The 17771-nt window shown below is 41.8% G+C and overlaps 2 protein-coding genes across 2 annotated transcripts in view; one reads left to right on the plus strand and one right to left on the minus strand.

Moving 5' to 3' along the window:
• TMEM154 (transmembrane protein 154) overlaps positions 1–17771 on the minus strand; it is a 53910-nt gene that overhangs the window by 16745 nt on the left and 19394 nt on the right. Inside the window, exons 2-5 of the mRNA XM_003815894.5 lie at positions 9761–10021; positions 9632–9670; positions 1538–1565; positions 211–296 (exon numbers count right to left, since the gene is read on the minus strand). Of these exons, the coding sequence (XP_003815942.1) occupies positions 211–296; positions 1538–1565; positions 9632–9670; positions 9761–10021 (414 nt within the window). The remainder of the gene's footprint in view (positions 1–210; positions 297–1537; positions 1566–9631; positions 9671–9760; positions 10022–17771) is intronic.
• LOC117980090 (uncharacterized) lies at positions 4912–6427 on the plus strand. Its single transcript, XM_034959274.2, has 2 exons — positions 4912–5237; positions 6023–6427. Exons 1-2 carry the CDS (start codon positions 4921–4923, stop codon positions 6330–6332), a joined length of 627 nt encoding a protein of 208 aa, XP_034815165.1. The 5' UTR covers positions 4912–4920; the 3' UTR covers positions 6333–6427.

Consider the following 17771-nt stretch of genomic DNA (forward strand, 5'->3'; position numbering starts at 1 on the left):
TCAACAACTTGTACAGAAATAAAAACAAGTGGCAACAATTAAGCTGAATATTTAAGTATTGTCAGACCAGGTTTATTATCTGCATGTACCAGATCTAATGTGGGATTGGGCTCTGTCTCACTCCAGGATTTATTGAGATATTTATAAAGCTGTTGCAGCCTTCTGTTACTAGAGAGGAAAGAAAAAAAACAAATTTAGGTTACCACATACCATTTCTATTCATGCTGTTCATCCATTTATCAAGCTCTTCCATTTCAATTTCCATAACAGAGGGTGTATCTTCCTCAAAAATAGGGCTAGAAATAGAGAGCAAAAGACTTGTTAGAAAGAAATGTGAAAGATGCCTAATTTCATTTGGAAAGAGACTAGAATGCTGATCCTGAGGAAGATGAACTTGATTCAGTGCCTTATGCTCTAGGGAAGCCTGGGGGCTTGCCCTATTCCAAACTACCAAACTTTAATAGGAAGAAAGGCTACCACACAAACAAACATACATTTATCACAGGTCCAAAAGTGGGGTGCCCACAGGCCCAACAAGTGGACAAAAAAGGGAACCCAGGAGACTGACTGCTCCCCTGAAGGTGCAAAGTCAAGTCTGCAAGGCTCCCAGGGTGAGGCCCTTCCGGGGAGTTGCCACATTAAGCATTTTAGCCTTGCTTAATTTCACTTCCTGTTCCTTGGGGTTTTTTGATCAGTGCCCCAGGTCAAGAGGCCACTGTCAACAGGCTACAGTTATCACCTGTCCCTTCAATTCCCAGGCCTTTCTCTCTTGGAGAAATGGAGCAGTTGCTTTCAGAAATTCACCGCCCTCACTTGCAGAAGCTCAAAGTGCACAGTCAGGGGACAGAGCCCGTGGTTAGTGGAGATGGGGTTGGGGAAGGATGGACCACCAGCTCTGAAAGCAGCATAGGCGGTACACTGCGTAGAGGAAGCGACAAAGTTTCTAAACCAGGAGGCTGCTTGGAAGATGGGGAAGATATGGCATCACCCCAGAACATGCTTCTGAGTGGAGGCTTGTTTTTCTCTCTCCCACCCCTCCTTGCCTCCCTCCTCTCCCTTCCTCCTGCTCCTCCCACTCTTCCCTTCTCCTCCTCTCTCTCTCCCATCCCTGGGGGTTCTTGCTGTGTGAACTTCTGCTTCGACCAGGGCTCCCTGCTAAATACCAGCTCAAGTATCTTTCCTGGTGATAAAATTTCTAACCAGAGTAAATGAACCAATGTCCTTGAAATACAGCTAGGGATAGAATATTTAACTGCTATGCACTTGAAATTGGTAGCAGTCAGGATTCTTTTCTGAATGTAGGACAACGAAATAAAGCAGTTGCCAAGCTGTCTTTGCCCAGATCACACTCACACGCTGGATAGGGTTTGGGGATGCCAGCACATCCTCCCTTAGGCTGCCAAGGATCTCCAGCCCCGCCTGGGAAGCAGGAGGGTCCCGCAAGATGTCAGAACAAAAACACCTGGAAAGGCAGCTGTCCACCTTAACAGTTGCTGTTCACACCCCAGGTGGATCAGAAGCAGCAGGGAAAACTTACACTTTCACGTTTTCACTTCCCAGATCATCTAAAAGGAAATGAACATAAAGATCATGTTAGCTTTGTTCTTCTATAACAACTTTTAATTTCAACAACAGCTGAAGTCTCCTTTACAAAGAGAGCAAAATGACATTAAGTAACATTTTTAAAGGAGCGATCATTAACTTAGAGTCAAACAAGTGCGGATTGCCATATTAAAACGAGGTCCTAATCCGTGTGAAATCTGCTTTCTTTTAGATGTGGATGGTCTGCTGAGAACGCTCACTTCAGATCAGATGTTCATCCGTCTTTATTTTTTACATCCACAAGAAGAGGAAAACATTGGTAAGGAAAGGCAAGGGAGGGTGAAACAAGAGGGCTTGCTCCTTGGCCTCCTTCAGTAAAATGTCCCAGATCTAAAGGTTGCTGCTTCATCTCCTGTGATACACCATGCTGAGCACTGTGGCACTGTGCCTCACTCCTGGCGGAGGATGTGGGATCTTCCATCAAGGGCTCCCCTTGGAATTTTCCTTTTACCCCTGCTCTTGGCATGGCTGGATCCCTCACAACTTCAGGGTCCCAGCTTAAATACTCTTTCCTCAGGGAGGCCTTCCCCACCTACTCTATTTAAAGAAGGGCCCATCTTTCCTGTTGCCCCCCAGCTCAGCACCTTGCTTGCATCTTTCATAATATTGGCCACAATTTCTCATTGGTCAACCTGTCTGTTTGATTTTTTTTTTCCTGTCTGTCTCTCTCACTAGACAAAGTACAAAGGGGCAGGGATCGTGTCTGTCTTATTTATCGTGGTATCCCCTCAGCTCTGAGCCAGCTACCACAGTACCTGGTAAATGCCTAGTCAATATCAGTGGAATAAATGATTAGGTGTTAACCTCAATTGTCCAGCACTGGGGTTCAATTCATGTCCAATATTTCAGACTTAGCATAGTGAAACTTCCAACAAGCCTATTTTTAGTTCCTGTTGGTTGAAGTGAGAGTCAGGTAACTGTTTACAAAATGGCTCTAATGCACATCAGACTCCAAATGAACAAGTGGTGAGAATTGGAGCCTGATGTCCCAGCTGAAGCCCTGTTTCATTTGGCAGTAGAACCAACACATCCAGAGAAATGAGGCAATGATGTTGAGTGGATAGCATAGGCCTGCTGCACCATTTATCATGTGAAACCTATTGAAAAGCAACCCACTTTGTAGGGGCCCACCAAATAGTCAGAGGTTTCTGATCCTTGGCAACTAAAGGCCTCCTATTGTCTGTCCTGGAGAAATGGAGGTCCTCAGTGAAGGAGCACAACCAGCAGACACCTGGAACTGAGTTCCTGGCAGCAGTGAGCTGCTGTAATTTCCTGTGGGTTGGCAAGCTTGAATGACATTGCTAATCCAGGAAAGCTGGGCACAGATGTAAGTTTCATGCCATCACCGCTTGCCTTCCAGGAGCTGCAGGCTATGTCCTCCTGCCCTCCAGTAGGCATCTAAAGCTTCCTGCAGATGCCTGACTCCTCAGAAACTTAGATGGGGGAAAGGAGAATACACACACACACACACACACCACAAACCCACACTTTCTATCTAAAATATACAGGCTATTTCCTTAAGGAATTTTACTATAAATAAAGCTCCTACACAATTGAACATCCCTGCAGGTGACCCGTAAAGCTCCTCCCCTTTTGTCACTCCCTCCTCCTCCCTCTCCCTTTTCCCCTGCTGAATAAACCCTGACTATTTTCCCAGACAGCAAGTGGCTGCATGGCCCCACCGTTGTGGGCATGGATATATCTTTATAATCCGGGTTCCCCACAGGCTTCAGGGTGAGCAAAAGCTAGCCTGCAAGCAGATGAAGGAAAACTTTTAAAAGCCATTACAAAAGTGCTCCAGATGCACCAAATGTGAAGCTCCTGTAATCAGTTTTAAAACAGAGCAAAAAGCTTTCTACGGCCTCATCTTCCCTGCTCCATGGCTATTACCTCTGCTCCAGCCACCATGGCAACAGAAAAACATCTGGGAGGGCACACAAAGAGCAGAGCATTAAACCAGAAGGAAGACCAATTACTTGTCCTCAGCAATCAGGCCCTGCCCGCTCCACTCCACCTGGCCTATATATATTTATGAATAGCCACCTATTCCCTTTGCAACCAGGAGGCAAATGCAGCTCTTACAAAGCTCCATCTCAAACCCCTACTCCATTTTCCCTCCAACAATCCTTCAATTTCATCTCCTCCAACCCACTTTGTCCTCCTCCTTCAGTTCCTACTTTACCCCCACTTAGCCTGACAGTACCCTCCTCTCAGATCCTCTCCTCTGTGCATTCGATAGTGGGGTTGTCTGGTGGAGGCTAGGGGAGGGCAGAAGCTACAGGAGCCTCTGGCTTCCTTTTCTTGTTTCCACGCTGAGCAGTGAGCAAGAGAAAGAGTCTCTTTCCAGAAGATTTACTGAGTAAGCCAGGCATCACGTAGCCACAGCCTGTTTAAAGGGGTAGTTTATCGCCAGCTGTTTTCCCTGCAGCTCTTTCAGAGAGACCTCACACATCAAGACACTGCAAATTTCATACCAGGAGGTCTAGGAAGAATGATAGCAGAACATCACGTTACTACATCATGTTTCCCTTTCCCTGAACATGAAATGGACAAGCCCAAAGGAAAAAGTAATTTCCAATCAGATGAAGTGTTCTAAAAGTTTTGGCCAAGTCCTCTCCCATTGTCAAATTTAAAGACTTATTTCCTAGTATAGTATAACAGACCAGGCTCTACCCATGTGGGGTAAGAAACAGTATGTCTGCTTCTAACTTTCCCAGGGGACATAGTGTGCAGGTATCCATGCTCTCCTATAAAGCATTTCTGTGGGAGCTTTCCAAGCAAAACGCTGGTATGACCTTCCATGATAGTTGTATTTTACCTGAAAAAAATCAAATTTTGCTAATGTAAATATTCTGCTTTTATTAACTTTTAGCATTCAGTTTTTCTGAAAAGTTGTCCATCTGTTAAGCAGTTAGTGATCACGTCTGTGTTAAAGCATTGGCTGATAAGAGAAAAAAATTCAAATAAAACTCTCTATCAAAAACTTTTGTGATAAGCCAATTGTTTTGAAATTCTAAGTTTTCTCTGTTGTTTTTTTTAAAGTTAGGCATATTTAAGGTAAAAATAATGTACCAATTTTTAGTAAGGAAAATGTACAAATTTGACTTTCCCTCTGAGAGTAGATGTTCTTTAATAAACATTCTAACATTCTTTAATTAAGTCACTTATTCAACAAACATATACAAGCAGCTAGTGTGTGTTGGGCTAGGCGTTGAGTTAGGTAAAGGGATGATAATAAGCTAGCACTTAGCACTTATGCCAGGTACTGATTTTTTCTAAGTGATTCGCCTATATAAACCATTTAATTCTCACAACTCTATGAGGTGGGTATTGAATTTGCCCATTTTACAGATGAAGAAACTTAATCAGAGAGTCACGGTGCCAGGAAGTGCAAGCCAACCAAGCAGTGTGTATGGTTTGAGTCTGGACTCTCAACCTCAATGCCCACTGTCACACAAGACAAATAAGACTAGCTCTTGGTTCTCCTGGACCTTAACGACCACATCACCCAGAAAGAAAAGAAGAAAAAAGAGAAGGAAGGAAGGAAGGAAGGGAAACAAGTCACCAACTTATGACAATGTGAATACTGTGAACAAAGAGTGTGAACAAAGTATTCTGAGAGCACAGAAGAGATGGTAATTAATTTTTCCTAGGGGAGGATTATTCAAGGCTTCCTAAAAACTGGGCCCTAGCAGGGGGGCGTGGTGGCTCACACCTGTAATCCCAGTGCTTTGGGAGGCTGAGGTGGGAGGATCACTTGAGCCTAGGAGTTTGAGACTTGCCTGAGCAACATAGCAAGACTCCATCTCTACAAAACATGTTTTAAAAATGTCAAAAACTACTCAGGCATGGTGGCACAGGCCTGTGGTACCAGCTACTCTGTAGGCTGAGGTGGGAGGATCACTTGAGCCCAGGAGTTTGAGGCTGCAGTGAGCTATGATTGTGCCACCGCATTCCAGCCTGGGCGACAGAGCAAGGCCCTGTCTCTTAAACAAAACAAAAAGAGACCTGGGCCCTGGAAAAAGGGATGGCAGTTTGCCAAGCAGACAGGAAGAAAATTCCAGACAGAAGAAATGGTATCAACCAGGCATGGAGGCATCCTGAAAGTCAAGTCAAGTTCTGGGAATAGCAAATACTTCAGGTGTTGTTAGAGTGGAGGATGCATGGACCATGTCTGAGGTTGAGGCTGGCTCTCGCTTGTAAATGGCTTTTGAACCTTGAGACTTTCACAATGAAATTCAATGAAAAATCAATTTCTGGATTTGGAGCCTAAGAGCCTCACCATGTGAGTGGATACCTCCAACATCCCCCCAACCCTTGAGTCCATTAGGTAAAACCAGTCATGGTTTGGGGAAGGAAATTATGACTTTTCCTGAATTTTAAAAAATTTAAAAAGCTCTGTTTGCTTTTTTTTCTTAAGCTTAGAAAGAAGCCTCCATATGACCATGTTATTAGGAAGTCCTGAAATTTCAAGCAGTGGAGAAACGTGTATTTCCTACTTCTTTGGAATCTATTATATGGGCCTCTGCCATGAAAGGAAATACTCTTCGGGGCTTCTTCCCCAGCTCACATTTGCCTCATCTGCTGACTGTGAAAGATTTCTCTGGCACAGAGACAGTGAGGTAGGCATGTGGGACAAGGGCATGGCCCCAAAGCCAGAGGTGCCCTGTCATGGGTGTGAGGGACATAAAGTGAGTTTTGTATACATGTATGACTATGTATTGTATTAGAGATGTTCCTATCCTTTGAGTAACTTTTTGGAAAGACTATAAAGGCTTTAACTTAAAAATCGAATCCGAGCGAGTTTTACTGGCACAAGCCAAAAGTACCCAAGTCTGCTTTGGACCTAGAACTACCCTGACTCCTAGCACGTGATGCTCCTTGAATCACAACTGAATACTCTCAAAGTGGGTCTCTGACTGAGGGAATTTTCTATAATTGGTTTTCGGATTGATGTTAGTAATCTTTAGACAGTTGAAGAATTTGATTATAAAAGTTAGCATAGCTTCAATGGGAACAAGAACAATGCTTCCTCCAGGACTTTTCAAGATCAAATTGGGATGTGGGGTGGGGGAGAAAATAAAATCTGTAACAGAAATATAGATGAAAGAATGCTCTTCTGGTGGTGATGACCCCAAGGCCTCTAGCCTTCCCATCCCTAACCCTAATCTGACCCACTCCTTGATCAGCCTTTCTCTTTCCCCAGTGATGGGAAATGTTATACTGGCTTATTGGCTAAAATTATACAGGATCCTCATCTGGATTAGGGTCAAAGATGGCAGCAGTAGAAAAGCATCCCCCAGAAATATGCAGGTTCAGGTCCAGACCACTGCAATAAAGTGAGTGTTGCAATAAAGCAAGTCACATTAATTTTTTAGTTTCCAAATGCATAAAAAGTTATGTTTTTCCTACAATGTAACCTATTAAGTGTGCAACATTGTGTCTACAGAGACAATGTATATACCTTAATTTAAAATACTTCATTGCTAGAAAATGCTAACGATCATCTGAGCCTTCCGCGAGTTGTAATTATTTTTCTGGCGGAGGGTCTTGCCTTGATGTTGATGGCTGCTGACTGATCAGGGTGGTGGTTGCTGATGGTTGGGAAGGCTGTGGCAATGTCTTAAAGTAAGATCACAATGAAATGTGTCACATTGATTGACTCTCTTTCACAAAGATTTCTCTGTAGCATACAATGCTTTGTTTGATAGCGCTTTATCTGCAATAGAATTCTTTCACAATTGGAGACGATTCTCACAAAACCTGCCGCTGCTCTACCAACTATGTTTATGGAATATTCTAAATCCTCTGTTGTCATTTCAACAATGTTCATGGCATCTTCACTAGGAGTAGATTCCAACTCAAAAAAAAACACAAAACTCTTTGTTCATTCAGAAGAAGCAATTTCTCAGCCACTTAACGTTTTATCATGAGATTGCAGCAATTCCATGGCATCTTCAGGCTTCACTTCTTATCCTAGTTCTCTTGTTCTTTGTACCACATCTGCAGTGACCCCTCCACTCAAGTCTTGAACCCCTCAAAGTCATTCATGGGTCTTGGAATCAACGTCTTCCAAAATACTGTTGATGCTGATATTTTGACCTCCTCCTATGAATCGGAAATGTTCTTAATGGCATCTAGAATGGTGAATTCTTCCCAGAAGATTCCTTCCCAGATTTATCAGAGGACTCACCATCTATGGCAGCTATGGCCTTACAAAATGTATGTCTTAAACAATAAGACTTGAAATTTAAAATGACTCCTTAATCCATGGGCTGCAGAATGGATATTGTATCAGCAGGCATGAAAACATTAGTCTCCTTGTACATCTCCACCAGGCCTCTTGGGTGACCAGGTGCATTGTCAATGAGCAGTAATATTTTTAGTGGAATCTTGTATTTTGAGCAGTAGATCTTAACAGTGGACTTAAATTATTCAGTAAACCATGCTATAAACAAATGTGCTAACATCCAGGCTTGGTTGTTCCACTTATAGAGCACAGGCAGAGTAGATTTAGCATAATTCTTAAGAGCTGTCAGATTTTCAGAATGGTAAACAAGAATTGACTTTAAGTCACCAACTACATTAGCTTCTAACAGGGGAGTCAGCATATCTTTTGAAGCTTTGAAGCCAGGCAGTGATTTCTCCTCTCTAGCTATTAATAGTCCTAGATGGCATTTTTTTTTTTTTTTTAAGTAGGGACAGGGTTTCACCATGTTAGCCAGGCTGGTCTCAAACTCCTGACCTCAAATGATCTGCCTCAGCTTCCCATAGGGCTGAGATTACAGGCGTGAGCCACCATGCCCAGTCAGATGGCATCTTCTTCCAATAGAGGACTGTTTCATCTACATGGAAAATCTATGGTTGAGTGTAGCCACCTTCATCAACGATTTGAACTAGGTCTTCTAGATAACTTGCTGCAGCTCCTACATCAGTCCTTGCTGCTTTATCTTGCACTGTTATGTTATAGAAATGGCTTTTTCCCTTAAACCTCATGAAACACCCTCTGCTAGCTTCCAATTTTTCTTCTGCAGCTTCCTCACCTCTCTCAGCCTTTGTAGAATTAAGGAGAATTAAGGCCTTGCTCTGGATTAGGCTTAGGCTTAAGAGAATGCTGTGACTGGTTTGATCTTCTACCCAGACCACTGAAACTTTCTCTATATCAACAATAATACTGCTTTGCTTTCCTATCATTGTATGTTCACTGAGTAGCACTTTTAGTTTCCTTCAAGAACTTTTTCTTTGCATTTACAACTTGGCTAAATGTTTGGCACAAGAGGCCTGGTTTTCAGCCTATCTCAGCTTTCAACTTGCCTTCCTCACAAGGCTTAATCATTTCTAGCTTTTCACTTAAAATGAGAGATATGTGACTCTTCCTTCCATTTGAACACTTACATGCCATTGTAGGGTTATGAATTGGCCTAATTTCAATATTGTTCTGTATCAGGGAATAGACAGGCCTGAAGACAGGGAGAGAGATAGGGAATGGCTTGTTGGTGAAGCAGTCAGAACACACACAATGTTTATCAATTAAGTTCACTGTCTTCCGTGAGCATGGTTTCAGGCACCCCAAAACAATTACAACAGTAATATCAAAGATAACTGATCACAGATCACCATAACAGGCATAGTAGTATTGAAAACCTTTGAAATATTGTGAGAATTATCAAAATGTAATGCAGAGACACAAAGTAAACATGTGCTGTTGAAAAAAATGATACCAATAGACTGGTTTGAGGAAATGGTTGCCATAAAACTTCAATTTGTTAAAAAAAAAAAAAAAGCAATACCTGTAAAGTGCAATAAAGCAAAGTGCAACCAAACAAGGTGTGCCTGTATTTTGAAATTCAATTAAACTTTTTTTTTTTAAAGAAAGGAATATGCATATATTCACTTCTGGAAAATTTCATTGAAATGTATTATTTATCACTTACTATTATATGTAGTCCTTGTTGCTTAATTTTAAAACATCTCTGCTCCTTCTCCAATCCCACCCCCACCTGTAGGCAGGTTTTAGGATAATACTCACATGTCTGTAAAGCACTCTGAGATCCTTGGCTAGAAGGTTCTGTATCAAAGCAAAGAATATTTTGTTTTATTGATTGTTCACTAACACATGAAGCAATTTTCTGGAAATGGAAATACACCAAATATTTACCTTGTTTGGTTCTTTTTCTTTTATAGTATGTTGCAAGGAATACCATGGATAAAAGTAAGAGGACCAATAAAATCAATGGGATTAACACCATCAGTATAAACTCTAACTGATTTTCATCCGGAGCAAAGTTGGTAGAATTTATATTTGCATTTAATGTTTCTTTGATGGTCACTGCAGCAAATGTGCTTGGAATAGTCACTTTATTTGGTCTTTCAGATTCCAATGTTGTATCTCCTGAGTTTTCTAATTCCTCATAATTACCTGTGGGAATAGATACAAAATTGAAATTTCCATGGAGACAAAGTTAGTATGTTATATTGTCAATGATTTTTAAATTATTCCTAGATATATTCTGTGATAAATTTGACCCACTATACTTGGCCTCCAAGCTAAGTGTGACACAGAACATTGATTTAACATAAATGAAGCTCAAGCTGGGAGTGTATTGAATATGGAATCAGAGCTCAGAGAAAAACCTTGCACAAAGGTAGGCAGTTTTGCATTGACCAGACATTTTAGATACGCTTAAGCAAAGTGGATTCGGAAGCTTCCTCATGTTAAGGGTGATTTTCCAAGCCAAGTAATGTGATATTACAGGACATCTCCTATAGGGTATGATAATATTTTAACAAAATGTCTGAATAAATTTAAATTCACATTTACTAAAATTAAGTACATGCCATACAGCACTTTTAGATGTAAAGAAATGCACTCTGTGTCCTAATTTTTTTTTTTTTTTTTTGAGGCAGAGTCTTGCTCCATTGCCCAGGTTGGAGCACAGTGGCATGATCTCAGCTCACTGCAACCTCCACCTCCTGAGTTCAAGCAATTCTCGTGCCTCAGCCTCCAGAGTAGCTGGGATTACAGGCATGTGCCACCATACCCAGCTAATTTTTGTATTTTTAGTAGAGACAGGGTTTCACCATGTTGGCCAGGCTGGTCTCGAACTCCATGCCTCAAGTGATCCACCCGCCTCAGCCTACCAAAGTGCTAGAATTGCAGGTGTGAGCCACTGCGCCTGTCTGTGTCCTAATATTTAAATAAAAGTTTACCTATCAATGGAAAATAATTCTTTGAAAATGAATTGACTGTGCCGGGCATGGTGGTTCACGCCTGTAATCCCAGCACTATGGGAGGCTGAGGTGGGCAGATCGCCTGAGGTCAGGAGTTCGAGACCAGCCTGACCAACATGGTGAAACCTTGTCTTTACTAAAAATACAAAAATTAGCTGGGCATGGGGGTGCATGCCTGTAATCCCAGCTACTTGGGAGGCTGAGGCGAGAATTGCTTGAACCCAGGAAGCAGAGGTTGCAGTCAGCCAAGATTGCGCCATTGCACTTCAGCCTAGGCAACAAGAGCGACACTCCATCTCAAAAAAAAAGAAAAAGAAAAAAGAAAAGGAAAATAAAAACCATCAGGATGAGAAAGGACTACTGACTTGATGACTATCTGAAAAACTTGTCCTTACCTGTCTAAGCAGTAGTCATGGTAAGATAAGCTGAAGGTCTTTGTCCTAATATCATATAATGTTGTCTACCTTTCAGAAGGGGCCAACTGAGGAAAATACCTTGTAAGTTGATGCTACAGAACTTATCAAATGAGATAATTTACAAGAAAGTTATTCTAAGGTGAAAGGAACTATGCAACTACAGAAGTCAGCTGCTTTAAACCACACTCTGCGGTATAGGTTAGGCAATTACTTTACAGAATGATCAAACTGGACATTGCAGAGCCAATTCAATAGTTCATCTATCTTCATAATCCCATGACAATGGAGTCCTCTGATTTTGGTTGAAACAATAAAAATGTTTGGTCACTGCTATGAATTGAATGTTTGCATTCCCCTCAAATTCATATATTGAAGCCCTAATCCTCAATGTGATGGATTAGGGCTAAGAGGTGAGGCCTTTGAGAGGTCATTAGGTTTAGATGAGGTCATGAGAGTGGGGACCCTATGATAGGATTATTGCTCCTATGAGAAGATAAGAAAACCAGAGTTCTCTTTCCTTGCCATATGTGGATATGGAAAGGTGGCGACTGCAGGCCAGGGAGAGAGTTCTCACCAAATACTAAATCTTCTAGCACCTTTGATCTTGAACTTCCCAGCCTCCAGAACTGTGAGAAATAAATGTCTGTTGTTTTAAGTCTTGCAGTCTGTGGTATTTTGTTATGGTATCTGAGCTAAGACAGTAAGAATCTAATTGTGTTGATTGTATGAATAAATACTTTCCGTCTCCCACATCAGGGAATTCATTTGATAATCCCTTTAGTAAATGCAACCCCAAACCATCAGAATCAATTACAAACTACAGAGTAAACTCACTGGTGTTTCTCATGTGTATATGCCAAAGGCAGAATTGAAAAAAAAACTACCAATTTTTGAAGAGAGGAGGGGCTTCAAAATGGCTGACTAGATGCATCTGGCACTCACCTCTTCACAAAAAATAACAAAAATACTGAGTAGATAAGCTACATTTTGAATTGATCATTTAAGGGAGAACACAGGAATTCAACAGAGTAGTAACAGACAACACTTAAAGCAAGGAAGGAGAGGGAAATAAGGCATCCTTCTTCGCTGAGACTGGCTGGGAGCCAGGAGAAGCTCCCCAGTATGGGGAAAGGGTAGTGGTCCATATTTCCACTGCAGACTCCTGCAGCCTAGCCATGGGAGAGCCCCTCAACTCTCACAGGCCCTGAGACTAACACTGAGAGCGCCTGTACACTGTGCAATGGCATTGCTCCAGAGAGGGACCTTATGCGGAGTCCCACACACACCTGAGCCCTAGTGGCTGCAGCACAGTGCCACTTTGAGGGCCCAGCCCCCACCAGACTGTATCCTGCCCTAGGGCCCAACAGCCCCTGCATCTCCATGTCTCTGGAGCTCCTGCCTGCAGCCACCAGCGCTGCTGGCTGCTGCTGCCAGAGCCAAGGTAGGAGCCACTGGCAGCACCCCTCCCCCCACCCCCAGCCAGCAGCGGGGCGCTCACACATGTTTATGTGTGCCTCAAGGACAAACTCCACTGTCCTCAGCTATTGCTGCTATAAACTGCTGCTGCTAGGGCCAAAGCATGAGCAAAGCATAGCCCCAGCTGGCTGCCTATGGTTGCTCCCACTGAAAGCAATCCCATCCTCTGCAGTAGCGGACAGCAGTGTAGTCACTGCTGCCTTCACCTGAGCTTTCTATCAGCAGCCTGGGGATTGCTTCACCCCTGCCTATTACAGCCAGATACTGCATGCCCCACCAGAGAGTCAAAGAACAGGTCTGCACAGGCCAGCTCTCTCCCAGTGCAGTACTTGAGTGTGCCATTTGGGGCCTGGTGATTGCCCAGCCCAGTCTAGTCCATCACCACTGGCACCACAGCATTCCTCCCAGATGCCTGAGGTTGGGACTACCCACTCGGCTGCCACCATCATAGTTGGCATCAACCCTCATGTACCAGCTACAGGCCTGGGGACTGGCCTGCCCAGTCCATTGCAACCACTGCCAACACTAGCATGGGTACTTGGGACCCAGAGTGTTGTCCTACCACTGATACTGCCAACACCCACGCCAATCTGCCTACCTGCCTGGCTAACCACTACCATTTCTAGCACCCAAGCAAGATACCTGGAAGCCCAAGAACCAGCCTGCCTGGACACACTAACACCAGTGCCAGCGTATACTGCCTTGGGATCCAAGGACAGATATGCTCAACCCACCCCTGGGGCCTGAAGACTGGCCCACCTGGTATCCTAGTCCCCAGCAATACTTCACCACAGCCTCCACTAACAACCACATCCTAAGCTGCTGGGGAAGCCACAGATACTACTGGCACTGGTTCCAGCAGAATAAATCATATGGAGACTACACTAATGTACATACCCAGAATCAAAGCCAAAGCACTCTACCTAACCAACACCAAAGAAACACCTTACTTTCATAGGGGAGAACTTTTTCCTCCCCTATGAAAGTAAATTCAGAGGCCGGGCGCAGTGGCTCATGCCTGTAATCCCAGCATTTTGGGAGGCTGAGGCAGGTGGATCACCTGAGGTCGGGAGTTCAAGACCAACCTGACCAACATGGAGAAACCCCATCTCTACGAAAAATACAAAATTAGCCGGGCATGGTGGTGCATGCCTGTAATCCCAGTTACTCAGGAGACTGAGGCAGGAGAATCGTTTGAACCTGGGAGGTGGAGATTGCGGTGAGCCGAGATCATGCCATTGCACTCCAGCCATGAGAGGATACAGAAAAACAATACCCAAAATTAGAAAACAATTCAGGGTATGAATGAGAGAAATTCACCAAAGAGATAGAGATAATAAAAAAGAACCAAACAAATTCTGGACCTGAAGAATTCATAAAATAAAATCAAATACACTTGAAAGCTTCAACAATAGACTAAATCAAGCAGAAGGAAGAATCTCAGAATTTGAAGACAGGTCTTTTGAAATAACCTAGTCAGATAAAAATAAAGAAAAAAGAATGAGAAAAGCCTGTGTGACATACGAGATACCATAAAGCAAGAAGGCAAAGAGAAAATGAGTGTTAGAAAACCTTTTTAATGAAACAAGGCCAGATGCAGTGGCTCATGCCTGTAATCCCAGCACTTTGGGAGGCCAAGGAGGGCAGATTGCTTGAGCTCATGAGTTCAAGGCCAGACTGGGCAACATGGCAAAACTCTATCTCTACTAAAAATACAAAAATTAGCTGGGTGTGGTGGCATGCTCCTGAAAACCCAGCTACTCAGGAGGCTTAAGCAGGAGGACCATCTGAGCCCTGGAGGCAGAGGTTGCAGTGAGCTGAGATTGTGCCACTGTACTTCAGCCTCAGCAACAGAGCCAGATCCTGCCTAAAAAGAAAAAGAAAAAGAAGACCTGTTTAATGAAACAATAGACGAAAACTTCCCAAGTTTCACAAGAGATTTAGACATCCAGTTACAGGAAGCTCAGAATTCTCCAAATAGATACAATTCAACAAAGGACTTCTCCACAGCACATTATAGTCAAACTGTCAAACATCAAAGACAAAGAAAGAATCTAAAATCAGCAAGAGAAATGCATGTAGTCACCTATAAAGGAACCCCTATCAGACTAACAGTTAATTTCTCAGCAGAAATCTTACAGGCCAGGAGACAACAGGGTAATAAAGTCAAAGGGCTGAAAGAAAACAAAACAATGACAACAAAAACCCTGTCAACCAAGGATTCTATATCCAGCAAAGTTATCCTTCAAAAACAAAGGAAAAACAAAGTCTTTCCCAGACATGCAAAAGCTGAGGGAATTCATTACCACTAGACTGGCCCTAAAAGAAATGCTTAAAGGAGTCCACTGAGAAGCAAAAGAACAATATTTATCATCATGAAAACAATGTTAGAACACAAAACAAGCTCAACACATGTTTAAAAATTGAAATCATATCAAATATCTTCTCAGACCACAACAGAATAAAACTACAAGTCAATAACAAGAAGAACTTTGGAGACTGTACAAATACATGGAAATTAAATAACATGCTCCTGAATGACCATTGAGTCAAGAAAGAAATTAAGGAGGAAATTTTTGTTAAAAGGCTTGAAACAAATAAAAATGGAAACACACCATGCTAAAACCTATGGGATACAGCAAAAGTAGTGCTAAGAGGGAAGTTTATAGTAACAAATACCTACATCAAAGAAGTAGAAAGATTTTAAACAGACAATCTAGTGATGCATCTCAAGAAACTAGAAAAGCAAGAGCAAATCAAACCCAAAATTTGTAGAAGGAAAGAAATAATAAAGATCAGAGCAGAACTAAATTAAATAGAGACTAAAAACAAACAAAAAACAATCAACACTACAATGAGATATCATTTCATTGAATGGTTATTTTTGGGCACAGTGGCTCATGCCTATAATCTCAGCATTTTTGGAGGTCAAGACAGGAGGATCACCTGAGGTCAGGAGTTTGAGACCAGCCTGGCCAGCTAAAAATACAAAAATTTTAGCTTTACTAAAAATACAAAATTTTTAGCTTTACTAAAAATACAAAATTTTTAGCTTTACTAAAAATACAAAATTTTTAGCTTTACTAAAAATACAAAATTTTTAGCTTTACTAAAAATACAAAAACTAGCTGGGCATGGTGGCACACGTCTGTAGTTCCAGCTACTTGGGAGGCTGAGGCAGGAGGATCACTTCAACCCAGGAGCTGGAGGTTGCAGTGAACTGAGATCACACCATTGCACTCCAGCCTGGGTGACAGAGCAAGATTCCATCTCAAAAGAAAAAAAAAAAAAGGTTATTGTTGAAAAGGAAAAAGCAGTAGATGCTGGCAAGAATGCAGAGATAAGGGAACTCTTACACACTGTTGGTGGGAATGTAAATTAGTACAGCCACTATGGAAAACAGTACGGCAATTTCTCAAAAAACTAACAAGAGAACTACCATACAATCCTCAATCTCACTACTGGGTATTTATCCAAAGGAAAATAAATCAATATATCAAAGGAATAATTGCACTCGCATGTTCATTGCAGCACTATTCACAATAGCCAAGATATGAAATCAACCGACGTATCTATCAATGGTTGAATGGATAAATAAAATGTGGTATAGATACACAATGGAATACTATTCAGTCATAAAAAAGAATGAAATCATGTCTTATGCTGCAACATAGATAAAGCTGGAGGTCATTATTTTAAGTAAAATAAGACAGGCACAGAAAGACAAATATCTTATGTTCTTGCTCATATGTGGGAGCTAAAAAAGTTGATCTTACAAAGGTAGAGAGTATAATTATAAATATCAGGCTGGGAAGGGTGTGTGGGTAAGAGTAGGGGAAGAAGAGAGGTTGGTTAATGGGTAGAAACATATAGTTAGATAGACAGTATAAATTATAATGTTTAATAGTAGAGTAGGATGACTGTAGTTAACAATAATATATTTTATATTTCAAAGTAGCTAGAAGACAGGACTTGAAATGTCCTCAGCACATAGAAATGATAAATACTCAAAGTGATGGATACCCCAAATACACTGACTTAATCATTATAGATTCTATCCATGTAACAAAAAATATCGCGTGCCCTATAAGTATGTAAAATATTATGTGTCAATAAAAATCTACCACTTACTGATCTCTGCCTTCTGAGTTAAGTGGCTTTGTCCTACATTTACAGTAGTCCCCCATTATCCAAGCGGAACATGTTTCAAGGCCCTAGAAGATGCCTGAAATTATCGGTAGTACTGAACCCCACATACACTGTGTTTTTTCTAAACATACCTATGATAAAGTTTAATTTATAAATTAGGCACAGTAAGCAATGAATAACTAGTAATAAAATAGAACAATTACAACAATATACTATAATAAAAGTATGTGCATGTGATCTCTCTCTGGCTCTCAAAATATCTTATTGTACTATACTATTTTTGGCCACGGTTGACGATGGGTAACTGAAACCACGAAAAACAAAACTGTGGATAAGGGGGGACTACTGTATAAGTCTTTAAAATTGGGTAAGTCAATAATGTATTCACATATATGTTAAAGCCTTTGATATATCATGTATCACCCTGGACTAGTAAAGGACATTTGTCTTCCAGAAAACCTCCTCATTAAAATGATTCTGCTTGGAGAACTACTGCAGCCAGATCAAATAGCATTTTCACTGGTAACCTTGGCCAGTGAAGACTGGTACATATGGGTATGATGAGGTTGGGTGTGGGGTGGGGAATGGGGTTGGTGGTTGGTGCGGTTGATGGTAATAATCCTTTTACCTAGAGGTCAGTGAATCTTCCTTGAGTATCCAGACCCCGCCCCCCCTCACTTTACTTCTTTTGGTTACTTCTATGAATACTGTAGCTGCTGTTACTATTTCAGCATCTTTTTTTGAGAATTTACTAAGAACCAATCTCTATGCTCTGCCTTGTACCCGGATTATCGATTATCTCATTTTGTCCTCACCATTTTTTCAGATAGACATTAGGGCAAAGAGGTTACACAACTTGCCCAAGATCACAGAGCTCACATGGAGGAGTGACGATTT

The sequence above is a fragment of the Pan paniscus genome, chromosome 3 (genome assembly GCF_029289425.2).
Source record: "Pan paniscus chromosome 3, NHGRI_mPanPan1-v2.0_pri, whole genome shotgun sequence".
Lineage (NCBI taxonomy): Eukaryota > Metazoa > Chordata > Mammalia > Primates > Hominidae > Pan > Pan paniscus.